At 41.2% G+C, this 17,345-nt stretch overlaps 1 protein-coding gene across 2 annotated transcripts in view; it reads right to left on the reverse strand.

Annotated features, from left to right (window-relative positions):
* The window catches only part of LOC102397932 (CD2 associated protein), an 86,704-nt gene extending 79,993 nt beyond the window's left edge, over window positions 1-6,711 (reverse strand). The window contains exon 1 of one of the 2 annotated variants that reach the window (XM_044929224.1): window positions 6,031-6,711. In XM_044929224.1, the coding sequence (XP_044785159.1) occupies window positions 6,031-6,034 (4 nt within the window). In that variant the 5' untranslated portion in view covers window positions 6,035-6,711. The remainder of the gene's footprint in view (window positions 1-6,030) is intronic. The other variant, XM_006076117.3, reaches the window with a different exon arrangement.
* Between the last annotated feature and the right edge of the window lie 10,634 nt (window positions 6,712-17,345).

Consider the following 17,345-nt stretch of genomic DNA (forward strand, 5'->3'; position numbering starts at 1 on the left):
GGGAACTCCTAGTGATTAGATGTCACAGTCACTCCCTAAGAATTACCTGGACACTGGATCATCAAAAAGAACCAGAGCTACAAGGCACTAAAATAGTCACTGGAATTCAGGATCCTATGTTAGTCATCTCTGCTTTGAAACTTAGTTGAGAAATAAAATGTGAGCATGAAGGCAAGTGGAATAAGTAAACAAACTTTTAAAGATTAAAAACACAAGTCTACTGGAGGCAATGGAAAGGAATGATATGGTATAATGAGATTCCAGGAAAAAGTCCATAAAACTGCCATATCTGACACTAGATCAACATTTTAGGCTAGGTTATCATTTTAGAATAATGAATATTTAAACAGTAGAGTTACTTGTAAGAGTAAAAGCTCCTTTAAATACAAACAACCAGTAAATGTGCTTTCAGTTGAAATAAAAGAATCAGGCAACTGAGGTCTTCAGAAACTATCAAATAAAACCCAAGAAACAGAAAAGAGGTAATGACATTTAGTCCAAAAGAAGAAACACTGAGACCCTAGAAAGAAAATACCTAACTCACCTGGGGCTAAAACCAAGTGATTATAACTGAAAAATGAAAGTATAGCACAGTCTTGGGTCAGAGAAGCCCTAGTAGATTATGAAAGGAACTCTATACGCTTATTGCTGCTGCTAAATCGCTTCAGTCGTGTCCGACTCTGTGCGACCCCATAGACGGCAGCCCACCAGGCCCCACTGTCCCTGGGATTCTCCAGCCAAGAACACTGGAGTGGGTTGCCATTTCCTCCTCCAATGCATGAAAGTGAAAAGTGAAAGTGAAGTCGCTCAGTCGTGTCCGACTCTTAGCGACCCCATGGACTGCAGCCTACCAGGCTCCTCCTTCCATGGGATTTTCCAGGCAAGAGTACTGGAGTGGCGTGCCATTGCCTTCTCCTATACGCTTACTAGTAGTGATAAAAGACTGTGAACTAGTCTGAACGTCTATCCAATATAAGCAAACCTAAAAGAAAGCTGTGGATAATATGGAGTGGGGGAGTATGAGGGAGGGCTGAAAAGGGCAGATATACTCTACTAAAAAACAAAGCAAAACCAAGAAAGGTCGTTCTAATAACTAAACTAATACCACTTCAGTGAAATTGTTCAGGAACAAACAATTAGTAGTACTTTCAAGTTTCTTATGACTTACTCTATCATTTATTATTATATTGGCAGCTAAAACTACTTAACAATGTTAAGGATTGTACACTTGTTTCTGAAACAGAAGGGTATGCTGAAATTTTGTAATCTGCTTTGTCTTGGGTGAGAAAGGAGAGGAACAGGTGAAAAAAGCAGCCAAAAAAAAGAGCAGATGTATCAAATCCCTGAGACCAAGTAAACAGAGGAAGTGCTAAACTGTGAGCAAGAAATATCCTCAAGCACTGAGACAGAAAATCTCCTTTCATCGCAGTTACCCAGGACAACTTGTAACACACACACAGATTCAGCTACTGATGTATTGCCAAGCAGAAAATAAGTAAGATCAACAGTTTAAGAGTTCAGCTACCTTGTCAATATTACTGCCTGGCTCATCCTAAACAATCCAATAACCAAGCTCACTTTTGTTCCCAGGAACAAATACCTTACCTTTTATCTCTCATAAGAAATCTGGACCTTGACTGGTTTTGTTTCTCCCCTGCTAGCTCTCTAAAGCCTACTGCTAAAGCCCATTTCCTCCCTTTTCCAAGACACCAGTCTGAGCCTCTCCAGGGCGCCTCTGCTCACCACCATGCCAAGCAGGCCAACCCCACCTGTCTGTGTGCTGGCTTTTGCTAGAATGTACTCTTCGTGCTGAGAGGCTAACTACAGGCATACATGGACCTTCATCCAGATTTCTCAGGCCAGTGTTCTGGCCTCTCCATTGAAAAAGAACTAATTCCGCTTGAGGAAATATTGCCTAATAGTTGGATATCAAATTTCACAGTTAACAGAATCACAGATCCATCATAATGATTACCAATTTACCTAAATTTCAATCACATCATATTAGATTTTATTCCCCTTTCTTTTCTGAACACAAACTCCAAAAGCTTTCAGATCTTTCACAACTTGCACCAGTTTAACAGCTTCTGCAGCTGTCCTGCTCCAACCCAAATCAAGAATCTTCACCTCTTTCTTTGCCTATCTTCAACCTCTTGACATGACACCACTTTTAAAACACATTAAAAATGGTATCATACTTAAAAGGTATTTCATAGAGGGTATTCCATGACACAGAAGAGGAGGGAAAAAAAAAAATCACAGATTGGATTACTTACAAATAAAAATTTGAAGGTATTTTCGATTGACAACATGGAATGAACCAAAAGCACTTCACGTTTTATCTTTATCTTAAATGTCCTAAAATTTAGATCATCTTATTAAGTTAATAAGACATCATCTTACTTGGCTAACCCCTCATTTAGAGAGGTACATGGCAAACTTCAAGCTGGTTTTTATGGAAAAATATAATATATTATGAACATGTATTTTCACCCTAAATGTGATTTTATGGAATTATACCTATCCAAATTTGAAGCACTTAAGACAAATCTGACTACAAGTACTTACTAATTAAAGAATACAACTGATTATTTACTAGGATTCAACTTTGAAACAAAATTCCCTAATATTCCACTTTCGTGTTCTGGATTAGTTTAATTGAAGTAAATCCTGAAATTAAAAGGTGAGCTACTAGCAGGCAATTTCTAGTTGCCCTTACTTATCTGGGTGAATCAAGATTTTCTCCAAACACTGAGCCAAAGAAATATATATCTGTATTATAGAACTGTACATATTATCTCTAAACCAACTGTGTATTTCTGTCCATTAACTGCCTCAAAATTTAAACATGTTGACTTGTTATATGTCATATGTGAAAAGTTCATAACCTTATTTAAAACTAAAAAATATCAAGTGCTTAAAATCCACTTATTTTTTCAAAAATAAGAAGTTACATATAGTAACACTTTGTGCCAACTGCTTTCTGTCTTATTCCACTCCAAAATGCAGATCTGTACTTTGCCAATAAGAAATATAAGTACTGTCTTTCCATCTCGCTAACACTCTCCCCAAATTCTTTCCCACAGAATGCCTCAAATTTCCTTATAAGCATTCTTCCACATTTAACCAAATGCCGAAACTAAAAACAGTGCTTAAAAGATAAAATTCAAGTAAGTCTCTATGAGCACTCATCCCCACTTAGTTTTTCCTACTCTACTAACCTTACTACCCACGCTAGACTTTCTCACTGTATATACCAAATGTTGAAAGTTACCTATTTCTGCATTAGTACAAAATCATTTCATCCCACTGGTCTTTAAAGATAATAATACGCTTCAAAAAAGGTCAAACATTGAGCATTATTGTTTTCAAGTTGGTGCAAGAATTGGGGAAATGTATTTGAAAATTTTTATTTTTTTAATTTCTTTTATTCATTTCATTTATTTTATGTCATTATTTGAAAATAACAGCAACTTACACTGGCACTGTTCTAAGCATTTTACAAGTATTAACTCATTCAATCCTCCTAATAACCTGAGGTTGATAGTTTTATCGCATTTATAGATTAAGAAACTAAAGCTCTGTCACAACAGCTCCAAGACAGAAGAGCGAGGATTTGACTTGAAACTGTCCCAGTTCAGAGCCCATGCTTTTAACTCTCGCTGTACCACCTAAATGTCAAGAACCATCACTTAATAGGTATCCAAGTTACTTCAAAGTGAAGAAATTAAAGATTTTTCATTTCTTGATAAATTAGATAAAATACCATGTAAATATTTTAAGCTATCATCTTTTATTTTTTTTTTTTCTGGCCATGCTGCAGGGCTTGTGGGATTTTCATTCCCTGACCAGGGACTGAACCAGAGCCCTTGGCAGTGAGGAGCAGATCCCTAACCACTGGATCACCAGGGAATCCCTTATGCTGTCATCTTAAAACATAAGAAATAAAGACTTATAACAGTAAAATCAAGCACCTTAGACTTATATTAAATAAAAAACTCCTTAAATGATTTTGATAGTTTTATTATGAATATATGACCAATAAATTTAAAGTACACATTCATCTGACAATATCTGACAAATACCTTTCAAAAATTAACTGCACATGCCCCCAAGTAACCAAACTTTAAAATACATTCTGGACAGTCCAGTTGAGTACGCAAACATCACACTGTACTAAGATAATATGGCAGAACTCACCTAGGCAGAACACAGCAAAGTCACTGAGTGAAGGCCTCTGGACAACCAAAATAGACACTCCAAAGTGGCAAGGATGGACACTCACTATTCTCAAAGAAGATCTGACACACTAAATAAGGGTCAACTTATTTTTTCCTTTGCAGAATTACAAATTTGATTTCCGCAGGAAAAAAATGGTGTAGAAAAACTGGTGATGAGAGGGTGAAGGGGGACACTGATCACAGTAACAAGCACATCCAACAGCAAAGCACGAAAAATACTAACTCCAAAATGCAAAGAAATCTGATCAGGAGTCCTATATACAATCCAACAGATAGATCCTCAACGAACCACAGTAACTGAAGGTCACAAATGATGACCCTAGGTCATCAAAAGATTTAATTATACTCACATCCTATTTAAACAGAAAAGAATTACACATTTAATTTTAGTATGATCTGCACTCAAAGTGGGTTTATAATTTGAAGCTTAAAGGATAAACCCTCAATTACCCAGTAAGCTCAACTTATCAATTAGAAATTCACTGGAAAGTCCCAAGTAACAAAGGTTTTACTGTTTCTAAGTTTAAGAGCACTTTGTGCACAAAAGTTACCTGAAAGCAAAAGGGAGACAGATTATAAAAGTGTAAAGTCTAGGAAAACACAGAAGAGCTACTTTGACTGTCTATGAACACTATGCTTAAAGCATTTCCCACAAGACAATGTGTGGGCAGTAGGTGCCACATCAGCAGTCCTGTGTTTGTCCTGCTTCTAAATCATTTGTTAGTCTCATGAATTATTAATTTCAGTTAATAGTTTGTTGAGATGAAGCAGCACCAATTCTTTCCTGAACTGCAAAAAGTGAGAGCGTCCTTCTGACTACAGAACCAACGCTGGGATTACTCTTACAGAGCATGCATATGCCTTATGGTGACACAGTTTGATTTTTTAAAAGTTCTCTTTTAAACTGCTTTTCATTTTCAAAGGATTGAGGGAGATAGCGCCTAGCCCACATCGAACTTTTGTTATCAAAAGAATTGTTACACTACTCAACAAAACTCCCTTTCAAACCAGACTGCAACACATTCCTTCTCTAGCTCCAAACAAAACTTTAAAGTACACTGTAAATAACATATAAGGCCTTGTACTTTTCTCCCCTTCTAGCGAGGAAGTCTAACTCCAAACAGGAAACGGCTTCTCAAAGGGTTCAACGCAGAAATCCTACTCAACTCCAATCCAGTTCTCAGGAAGAGATTTAATAGTTAAGTGCCAACACACTTGCCTGGGTAGAAACGGAGCAAATATTCAAGCTTTCCTGCCCTTGAGATACCCCTTGAAAGTTTCAGGCTGGGGGGAAAAAATGCCTTTTCTAACAAACCAAAAAAGTGCTTTAAAAGGCCAATCTCTAAAAAGGTTCGCAGAAGATACATCAGTTGCAAGTGCTACGCGGTCAAGATTTTCGATCATCCTTCCCCCATCCCACTAAGACCTGGGACGAAAAGGGCTGGGAAAGGAGGGAAGTTCGGTGCAGAGTGGAGCTCTCGGGCGGGGGGCGAAGTGATCGGACCGCCCCTCGCCCATCCCCTCACCTTTCCCGAGACCAGGAAAAGAGGTGGCGAGAAAAGCACGAGACGGGAAAAGCACCCTGGGGCCCCGCAACCAGCTTCTCCGCGAGATGAACCAGGTGGGAGGCAGAGCGAGGAGGGGACACAGGGAGCGGGCCGTGTGGCAGCGCAGGGATCGACCCCCACCCCCACCCCCGACCCCTCCCCGCCGAGGTCGAGAAAGGGAACCGCCTCCCCGAATCCGGAAGGTCGGAGCGGGTGGCGAGAAGCGCGCTCGAGTCCCTTACCCATGCTGGGGGCTCCGGCGGGGAGCAGCCCGGCGCCCGCTGCTCCTCCTCCCGCTGCTCGCGCGGCCGCTCCGGTGGCAGGAGGCGGGCCCTCCGCTCGGCTCTAGCCCGGCTGAGCTCAGGCGGGACAAGAAGGCGCCTCCATCCGCCCGCGGCGCTCCCCGGCCAGTCCGGTCCCCACGGCCCGCAAGGAACAGGCGGCGGCTACGGCTCCTCACTCGTGGCGGCCGGAGGGCCCTCCCCCGCCCGCCCAGCCGGCGGTTTTCCCACCCCCGGTCGCTCCTGCCACGGGGCGGGACCTGCCGGTTCGTCCTGGCCGTCGGCTCCAACGCAGAGCCCAGCCCCGGAGCCCGCCCCTGGCAGCTCCGTCAGCGCCCGCCGTCTTCGAACGCGACGCCAAAGAGTGAGGTGGAGACCGGGACAGAGGCCGGGAAGGTGCCGGGAGCAGGGCCGGGAGGAGGAAAATCTCGCGAGAAGCCCCAGGCCGCCCTGCCCCGCCCCCGTGCGTTCCGGCTCACCGCTGCGCTGGGGCTGCTGCCAGGTGCGGTGACGTCACGGCCGGGACTCTCACGCCGCCCGCGTCCAGGTGCGCAGAGCGGATGAGGGAGACAAGCGGCGTAGCTGCGGTCACTTCTCTGCCTTGAGGTTCGAAGCAGCTGGGACGGGCGTTTTGTGTGGTTTGTCGCCTCCGATGGATTCACAGAGTTTTTGCTGATAGGCAGAGTGAGCCTGGGCTGCCCCACTTTGCACTGTTGTTTTTGTACGGCTGGCTTCGGGGGACCTGAAAGAGACCACGAGAGAAACGTGCAAGAGTATAGAGAAAGAGAGAACCCACTTTCTTTCGACCTTTAGAAACCCAGCTGCAAACAGGACCTGCGGTTTACCTTGCAAAGTTCTGTATGAATTAGAAGCATTTCTTCATCGAAAAAAAAAGTCATAGGCACAGAATAAATTCTTTTACGGGATTCAATTAGTGGATTCCTTTAGTTTCTGTCTACTGAGGGCAACTTTCTAAATACCCTTTTCTGTTTTGAAAATATAAATTGCTACCTGATGGGGAGCAGGGCCGGATAGTCATAATCTGAAATATTGGCTGGTATTTTTTTTTCTAGTCGCAATATGAAGAAGAGCATAGGATTATTGTAATCAGACGTTAAAACGGAGCACAACCCTATGGTCCTTGCCCCCCACCCCCACCCCAGAAACCATGTCCTCTGCCTACCTTTTGTCTGGGGAAAACTTTAGTCAAAGAATAAGTTTAATCAGAGAAGTGAGAAACGCAGAAACAGAAGAAAACAGGCAAAGGAGACTAAATAATAATAATGTAGTCATTAGGCATAGTCAGTTCAGTTCAGTTTAGTCTCTCGTCTAGGGAGTAGTCGTGTCCCACTCTTTGCGACCCCATGAATCGCAGCACGCCAGGCCTCCCTGTCCATCACCAACTCCCGGAGTTCACTCAGACTCACGTCCATCGAGTCAGTGATGCCATCCAGCCATCTCATCCTCTGTCATCCCCTTCTCCTCCTGCCTCCAATCCCTCCCAGCATCAGAGTCTTTTCCAGTGAGTCAACTCTTCGCATGAGGTGGCCAAAGTACTGGAGTTTCAGCTTTAGCATCATTCCTTCCAAAGAAATCCCAGGGCTGATCTCCTTCAGAATGGACTGGTTGAATCTCCTTGCAGTCCAAGGGACTCTCAACAGTCTTCTCCAACACCACAGTTCAAAAGCATCAATTCTTCGGCGCTCAGCCTTCTTCACAGTCCAACTCTCACATCCATACATGACCACAGGAAAAACCATAGCCTTGACTAGACGGACTTTTGTTGGCAAAGTAATGTCGCTGCTTTTGAATATGCTATCTAGGTTGGTCATAACTTTCCTTCCAAGGAGTAAGCATCTTTTAATCTCATGGCTGCAGTCACCATCTGCAGTGATTTTGGAGCCCCCCAAAATAAAGTCTGACACCGTTTCCACTGTTTCCCCATCTATTTCCCATGAAGTGATGGGACCGGATGCCATCATCTTCGTTTTCTAAATGCTGAGCTTTAAGCCAACTTTTTCACTCTCCACTTTCACCTTCATCAAGAGGCTTTTAGTTCCTCTTCACTTTCTGCCATAAGGGTGGTGTCATCTGCATATCTGAGGTTATTGATATTTCTCCCAGCAATCTTGATTTCCAGCTTGTGCTTCTTCCAATCCAGCGTTTCTCATGATGTACTCTGCAAGGACCTTTAATTCTTCCTCAAGGGCTATAGATAATATTTTGAGCTATATCCTGTGAGCCATGTTATAGATACTAGAACATCAGGCAGAGAAGTGAATTGCATGATGACCAGAATGTGTGTGTGTGTGTGTGTGTGTATATATATACATACACAATCAGCCAACTTTTTTCTCCTACTGTTGAAGCAAACCCAGTCCTCAGACAGCAACATTTGTTGAATGCCAACTCTTGTCTAGTGACTTCTAAAGCAGTTGTGTTATTTTTAAGTCTCACAATCAACCAGGCAAACCTGGATTTCTGAAACTCAGCACAACCATTCATTTTGTATGGGACTTTGGATAAATTAACCTTGCTGGATTTCAGTTTCTTGAGTCTGTTGAAAGAAATCTTTACTGTGCAAAGCACAGTGTCTGGCTGATAGTGGCAACCTTGTTAATATCCATTTCTACTTATGTCCTGTACGCTTGCATTTGACATCCTTTAATCTTTTACTTCTAAAAAGACTGCATAGCATACCTTTAGAACAAAAAGTGTCAGTTACAGTCAGAGACCAATAAGGAAATAAGAAAAAAAAATTAATATGCACACCTAAAAAAGATGTACATATTGGTTGTGTTGTATTGAAACTGTGTAACAATGTGACTTTCTTCAATCAACAAATATTTATTGAGTATTGTGTTCACCCTCCCCTTGCAAGCAAACAAATAAACCAAAAAACCTGAAGTCCAGCCCTTATCCTCAAAGATTTGCAGTGTAACCAGGAAGAGAGACATGAACAGATAGTTGACAGTATGAGTTGTGTGTGTAGCTATGGGCAAGGCAAGCTTCCCAGGTGGCTCAGTGGTAAAGAATCTTCCTGCAATGCAGGAGAGGTAGGTTCAGTCCATGGGTTGGGAAGATCCCCTGGAGAAGGAAATGATAACCCAATCCAGTATTCTTGCCTGGGAAATCCCATTGACAGAGGAGCCTAGCAGGTTACAGATCATGGGGTCTCAAAATAATCTAACACTAAATAACAATAATAAAGGCAAGCTTCAGGAGGAGGGTATAAATTGAGCTAAGGCTTGGAGAATGGCAGTAATTACAACCTGAATGAGTCCTAAAAGTAAGGGGTGAAAGTGGAAATGCAAGGGAAATATCCTGAAATCTTTCTGATTCCTGCAAGCCATAAGAAGTTCAGTTCAATTCTGTCGCTCAGTCATGTCCGACTCTTTGCCACCCCACCTACTGCAGCACGCCAGGCCTCCCTGTCCATCACCAACTCCCGGAGTTTACTCAAACTCATGTCCATTGAGTCGGTGATGCCATCCAACCATCTCATCCTCTGTGGTCCCCTTCTCTTCCTGCCTTCAATCTTTCCCAGCATCAGGGGCTTTTCCCATGAGTCAGTTCTTCACATCAGGTGGCCAAAGTATTGGAGTTTCAGTTTCAGCGTCAGTCCATCCAATAAATATTCAGGACTGATTTCCTTTAGGATGGACTGGTTGGATCTCCTTGCAGTCCAAGGGACTCTCAAGAGTCTTCCCCAACACCACAGTTCAAAAGCATCAATACTTCAGCGCTCAGCCTTCTTCACAGTCCAACTCTCACATCCATACATGACTGCTGGAAAAACCATAGCTTTGACTAGACGGACCTTTGTTGGCAAAGTAATGTCTCTGCTTTTGAATATGCTATCTAGGTTGGTCTTAACTTTCCTTCCAAGGAGTAAGCGTCTTTTAATTTCATGGCTGCAATCACCATCTGCAGTGATTTTGGAGCCCAAAAAAATATAGCCTGTCACTGTTTCCACTGTTTCCCCGTCTATTTGCCATAAAGTTATGGGATCAGATGCCATGATCTTAGTTTTCTGAATGTTGAGTTTTATGCAACCCATAAGAAACCAAACCATTTAAACTTTGAATGAATGAGGCTGATGAGAGGCAAAAGAGGATTCATAGAAGGAAACAAAGAAAAATATAAGATATTATAGGAAGAGAACTGAATGCCTTAGTCTCCAGGATCCTAGATATTTCAAGAAGAAAGACCGATGAATAGAAATGAAGAGAGGGTCAGGAAAACAAACAGAAGGAGCAGAAAAAAGAACACTGGATTTGACAATAAGGTTACCTTTGAAACTGTAACTTAAGAATATACATAACAGAATACGTAATATATATAGCTGCATATATTCAGCACATATAGAACATAAAAGTTAGAAGTCAGTTAAAGGTTTCAATGACTAAATAAGTGAAAAAGAAGTGAGGCCATAAGATGAACATATTCTTAACCAGAAGTCAGGTCGCATAATCTGATAAGGTAAAAAAAATCTACTATCAGTTCTACCCTAGAAATGTCAAGATCTGTAGTATTTTCATGAGAAACCACATATTTTAGAAGTTTGAAAATTTAAATAAGCAAAATCACTGTATAAATTCAGAAGGCAAAATCTGGTTTAGGTGATATTGACATAATGGATCATAAAAGAAATTGGAAGGATCAGGGAGTAGGACCATAAGGATGAGAAAACTGAAGTAAAGCAGAGAACCATCCCAGAGTTAATGCTGTCTTTTTTCTTTTTTAATAATATCGTTTTTCTCTGCGTGGCAGCTCTGGGTCTTTGCTTTGGCATACAGGATCTTTAGTTGCAGCATTTGGACTCTTAGTTGCAGTATGTGGGATCTAGTTTCCTGACCAGGGATTGAACCTGAGACCCCTACATTGGGAGCTCAGGGTCTTAGCCACTGGACCACCAGGGAAGTCCCAACGCTGTCTTCAAGAGGAGAAGAAGCCAGTGGAAATCCCAGAAGAAGAAGAAAATTAGAAATACTTTTTTTAAACTTACAAAATGGTATGTGAAACTATGTTCTCAAGTTGTGAGTACTAATAAGCAAATGTTAGCTGTTAATTACTACATGGAGCTCTTTTCATCTTATAAGTCTTATCACCACCCCCCAGGAGACTTTCAAAGTGTGGTACTTTATTTTATACATTTTTATACATCTAGCACGTTGCTCAGCTCAAAACAATGCTTTCCTCAACAGTAACTATTAGTCGGATGATAGAAAATATGATGAGATGATAATTTCATCATATATTTAGATTTAACCTCAAATACCTTTCAGCTAAGAACAAATTACCTTTTCTTTTTGCCCTTATTTCCTTTATCTTATAATGAGTTAGGTTTTATCTGACCTTACCCTTTTTTGCATTCCCAGACAAATGAACTAATACCATTCTAGTTATTCCTTTTTTTTTTTCTGCTGAATATTGACCTGGTATGAAAGAGAATATTACAATTTCTGTGAGAATAACAATTTCAACCAGTCTAATTCATGCCAAACTGCTATCATTTCTTCCCAGTGTTTTCTTAGGAATTTATTAGAAGATATCTGTATTGAAAAACCCATCTATCTCCTTTCCTTCTGGTGTAAACTACTCCAACCAGGAAGATAATGCTGAAGAAAATTAAATTCTAGCTTTATTGTGTTATTTTTAAGACACTCATTTAGCTCAGATCTTAAAGGCAACAAATTTTTTGTTTCTTTATTCTTAGTTCCAAAGTACTAGATTTCCTGGCCAGCTTTCTTATTGTTATCTTGTTTTGCCTTAGCTAGTTTGTTGTATACTTAAGCACAAATTGCAACAATGTATAACCTCAATTTTTAAAAAATCATTCTTTAGAAAATAATTGTAGGAAATAATAATCTCAAACACAATGCCTATACTGTGAGGTCAGTGAAGCTGAAAAATGTCCCTGCTCAAACTGGTGACCCATCAGCTTCTGACAAATCCTGCTACTCTGTTGGTACTTTGGGAGATGTACTCAAACACATGATGGCTCTAAGCACTTTTCATTATTACACATTAAGAAAAAGTTTAATTAAAAATATGATGAACCCATCCAAATGAATTATCACTTTGCAAGCTGAAAAGGACCTTTTTAGTAATGTTGTTTGAACTTTATTCAGATGGTGAAAGTGAAAGTGTGAAAGTGTTAATCCCTCAGCCCTGTCCGACTCTTTGCAACCCCATGGGCTGTAGCCCACCAGGCTCCTCTGTCCATTGGATTTCCCAGGCAAGAACACTGGAGTGGGTTGCCATTCCCTTCTCCAGAGGATCTTCCTGACCCAGGGATCAAAGCTGGGTCTCTTTTATTGGGTCTATTGCATTATAGGCAGATTTTTCAACCATCTGAGCCACAAGGAAATAAGCTCAAAATAGGTCTTTTTGTCTCCTGATTGGGGAATTGAACCCCAGTCTCCTATGTGACAGTCGGGGATACTCACCACTATACTAATGAGGAGAGCCTTGTCATAGATCCCCAATAATAGTCTCTTTCAAGAAGCATTACTTTTTCAAAATGTTAAAGCTAGTCTCTTTTGAAGGATCAGATATTTTAAACAATCCCAAATGACAAATATTATACATTTCCATTTTTCAAATATCAGACAATTCAATTATACACACAATATCCCATGAAGAATTTCTGGCTATGAGTACAGATTCATTCAACTCAACAGACATTTTTAGGGATCACCCATTATAGATCAGCATCTGCTCTGTCTTAAATATAGAGGTAGAAAATATAGTCTCTGCTCTTAAAAGTGCAAATGTTGGGGAGCTTTGGGGGGGGGTACATTGGAGTTGCCCAATAAGGACAAGAAAGTGTATTTGGACAGCCAGGACAAGAAGTAGGTAAACTATTGAAAGTCCAGGATAGCTTTTAGGGGGAGCCAGGCTGGGAGAAGGCAATGGCAATCCACTCCAGTACTCTTGCCTGGAAAGTCCCATGGACGGAGGAGCCTGGTGGGCTACAGTCAATGGGGTCGCGAAGAGTCGGACATGACTGAGCAACTTCACTTTCACTTTTCACATTCATGCACTGGAGAAGGAAATGGCAACCCACTCCAGTATTCTTGCCTGGAGAATCCCAGGGATAGAGGAGCCTGGTGGGCTGCCCTATATGGGGTCGCACAGAGTCAGACATGACTGACGCGACTTAGCAGCAGCAGCAGCGCCGGCTGGAGGAACCATAGCCAAACACAGAGGGTTCATGTGTTATGGAAATGATCCTGAGGTCTTATCCTAGAAGTTATAGGTAGTTAATGATGAACTTGAAGTAGGTAATTGCTTTGCTCTTTCAGCCACAGAAAAAAATCCTCACGTTTTAAAAAATCAAGTATAAAATATTTGATTCTATAAGCATTGATTACACCCCAAAGCTTTGATCAATTAATAAACATGTTTTTCACTTATACTAAAAAAACTAAATTAATTAAACTAACATAATATGCAAGGCACTGTGTATGCTGGGCGCCGTGAAAGATGCAGTGTAGCAAACATCAGCTCTGCCCTTAAGGAATGTGATTTCCGTGGATGGCTCTAGAGATGGTCATACAGAGTAAAGTAAGTCAGACAGAGAAAGACAAATATCATCTGATATCACTTATATGTGGAATCTACAAAAAGGATACAAATGAACTTATCTATAAGTTACAAATGTAGAAAATAAACGTATGGTTCCCCGGGGGTAAGGAGAGGTAGGGAGGGATAAATTGGAAGACTGAGATTGACGTAAACACACTACTATATATAAAATAAATAACTAATAAGGACCCACTGTATTGCAAAAGGAACGCTACTCAGTATTCTGTAGTGGCCTATATGGGGAAAGAATATAAAAAAGAATGGGGATATATGAATATGTATAACAGATTCACTAGGCTGCACACCTGAAACTAACACAGCATTGTAAATCAACTATAACCCAATAAAAACTTCTTAAAAATGGAACATTGTAAAACAACTATACTCCAATAAAAATTAAAAAAACAAAAACAAAGGAATGTGATTTCCACCTCACACATCTATAAGATATGCTTAACTGCTGTGAACTTTACCTTTTTTCAGAGAATCTGCGTTTAGCATTATCACGGCAAAAACCAATAGACTGGGTACCTTCTCATTTTAATCATGAATTTAGTAGTGAATTAGTATTCTTATTTAGATCTCTCTGCAAATTCTAAGCAATAAATGCAAGTGACCTGTTGACCCCCAACTCAGAAAATATCTATACATATCACAAATTGCTGTATCACAAGTTTCAAAAAAGAGTAGATTTTTTGAAAACAAAAATATGAGTGATCTGTGCTTTCTTCACTTGTGAGCTTTTATAAATGACAAAGAAGGGATTTTTTTTTTAATAACCTAAGAGAATTCTCAGCAGAGGATTCCATCTATAATCATCATCCCCTGGTCAATACCATTTCTGCGTCTGCCTAATGTGACACCAAAAGGCACTCATCGAATTATCAAAGTGTTATATTTCTATGCTTCTGCTCCTCTAACCAGGAATGGTTTCTAAAACAAGAAGTAGAAACCTTATTTCAAATCTCTACTTAACCTCCTTAATGGCATAGATGACAACAAGGTTATGTCCCATCTGAGACTGGAGCGTTTAAACCGCTTGCTCTGACATTATTCTGATGTCTGGGGTTAAATGACTGCCAAAGCAAAAGAAGCTCATGAACCAAGGCATTCCTCTCTGCCTATTCCTGAGAATTCACATGCTGTTCTGCCGGTTTTTGAGCCACTCCCACAACTGCGGCAGATTCTATATGTGGCTCCTAAGCTGATCTCCTCCATCTCCTGTGGTCAGCCCACATCACCTCGCCCAGCGTTTGCCTTTCCTCACATCACATCAACCCCTCCAGTTTATAACCAGGGAACCTGAGTCATTCTAAATGATCTCCTGCACATCCTGCCTACCTCCCTAACTCTAGAACTGATGCTTTAACAGGACCCTGTCCCCCTATTTTCTCTCAACAGTCGTATCACTGCTGGGGACTCATAATTTTATATTTGAGCTACTTTTTCTTCACCCTTAATTTCCTAAACTAAATACCCCTCCTTTTTTTCATTGTTCCTTCCCCCCTCTTTCTATCTTACAACATATCTCTTCTAATTCCTTTACCTCCAATTGCCAATCCAGTCTGTCCGGTCTAGTCAACTTTACATACGAGGCCTCCCTGATCTCCTAACCCTCCCTGGTCACCAAATATTTTTTCACAGGCTTATTGTTGCAGTTTTAAGGAAACAAAGTTTTTATGCATTAATAGCACATAATCTCAATGTATTCCTTAAAATAAATCAGTGAAATAATTCCTTGTTTTGCAATATTAGTAACGAAGGCAACAGTAATAACAACTGAGAACGTCTCAGTTCAGTTCAGTCGCTCAGTCGTGCCCAACTCTTTGTGACCCCATGAACCGCAGCATGCCAGGCCTCCCTGTCCATCACCAACTCCCAGGTCCACCAAAACCCATGTCCACTGAGTCAGGGATGCCATCCAACCATCTCATCCTCTGCCATCCCCTTCTCGTCCTGCCCTCAATCTTTTCCAGCCTCTGGGTCTTTTCAAATGAGTCAGCTCTCCGCATCAGGTGGCCAAAGTATTGGAGTTTCAGCTTCAACATCAGTCCTTCCAAGGAACACCCAGCACTGATCTCCTTTAGGATGGACTTGTTGGATCTCCTTGCAGTCCAAGGGACTCTCCAGAGTCTTCTCCAACACCACAGTTCAAAGGTGTCAATTCTTCGGCACTCAGCTTTCTTTATAGTCCAACTCTCACATCCATACATGACTACTGGAAAAACCATAGCCTTGACCAGACAGACCTTTGTTGACAAAGAGTGTCTAACCATTTTTAAGTCTCGGGCACTGACCCATACACCTTATACCCCTCATCTGATACAGTTCTTATTACATTGCTATGAATTATTGTATAATCATCTCCGTTTTAAAGAGCTGGAAACTGAGACCAGTAATTCTCTTGCCTAAGATCACATAACTATTAATAGCAGTGCCTGTGTTTGCACACAGAGCTAATTTCACAGCTAATGTTTCAGTTGATCTCAATTTGACCCCTGAGTCGTGATTTTTTGTTTGTTTGTTTAAAGAGAAGGAGAATAAATAAATAGGAGGAGGGAGGAAGAGAGAGAGAAAGGAATAGGAGGAGGATCTTAAAGGAATCCTCCTTTCATACTTTTTTCAAGTGTAGTATAATTGCTTTCAAATATTTCAAATAGCACGTAATCCCAATGTATTCCTTAAAATAAATCAGGGAAATGATTTCTTGTTTTGCAGTATTAGTAACGAAGGCAACATTAATAACAACTGAGAGTGTCTCAGTTCAGTTCAGTCGCTCAGTTGTGTCCAATTCTTTGTGACCCCATGAACCGCAGCATGCCAGACCTCCCTATCCATCCCCAACTCCCAGGTCCACCAAAACCCATGTCCATTGAGTCAGTGATGCCATCCAACCATCTCATCCTCTGCCGTCCCTTTCTCGTCTTGCCCTCAATCTTTCCCAGCCTCTGGGTCTTTTCAAATGAGTCAGCTATCATATTTCAAATCCTGAAAGATGATGCTGTGAAAGTGCTGCACTCAATATGCCAGCAAATTTGGAAAACTCAGCAGTGGCCACAGGACTGGAAAAGGTCAGTTTTCATTCCAATCCCAAAGAAAGGCAATGCCAAAGAATGCTTAAACTACCGCACAATTGCACTCATCTCACATGCTAGTAAAGTAATGCTCAAAATTCTCCAAGCCAGGCTTCAGCAATACGTGAACCGTGAACTTCCTGATATTCAAGCTGGTTTTAGAAAAGGCAGAGGAACCAGAGATCAAATTGCCAACATCCGCTGGATCATGGAAAAAGCAAAAGAGTTTCAGAAAAACATCTATTTCTGCTTTATTGACTATGCCAAAGCCTTTGACTGTGTGGATTACAAGAAACTGTGGAAAATTCTGAAAGAGATGGGAATACCAGACCACCTGACCTGCCTCTTGAGAAATCTGTATGCAGGTCAGGAAGCAACAGTTAGAACTGGACATGGAACAACAGACTGGTTCCAAATAGGAAAAGGAGTACGTCAAGGCTGTATATTGTCACCCTGCTTATTTAACTTATATGCAGAGTACATCATGAGAAACGCTGGGCTGGAAGAAGCACAAGCTGGAATCAAGATTGCCGGGAGAAATATCAATAACCTCAGATATGCAGATGACACCACCCTTATGGCAGAAAGTGAAGAGGAACTCAAAAGCCT

This window comes from Bubalus bubalis, chromosome 2 (genome assembly GCF_019923935.1).
Source record: "Bubalus bubalis isolate 160015118507 breed Murrah chromosome 2, NDDB_SH_1, whole genome shotgun sequence".
In the NCBI taxonomy this organism is placed as follows: Eukaryota; Metazoa; Chordata; class Mammalia; order Artiodactyla; family Bovidae; genus Bubalus; species Bubalus bubalis.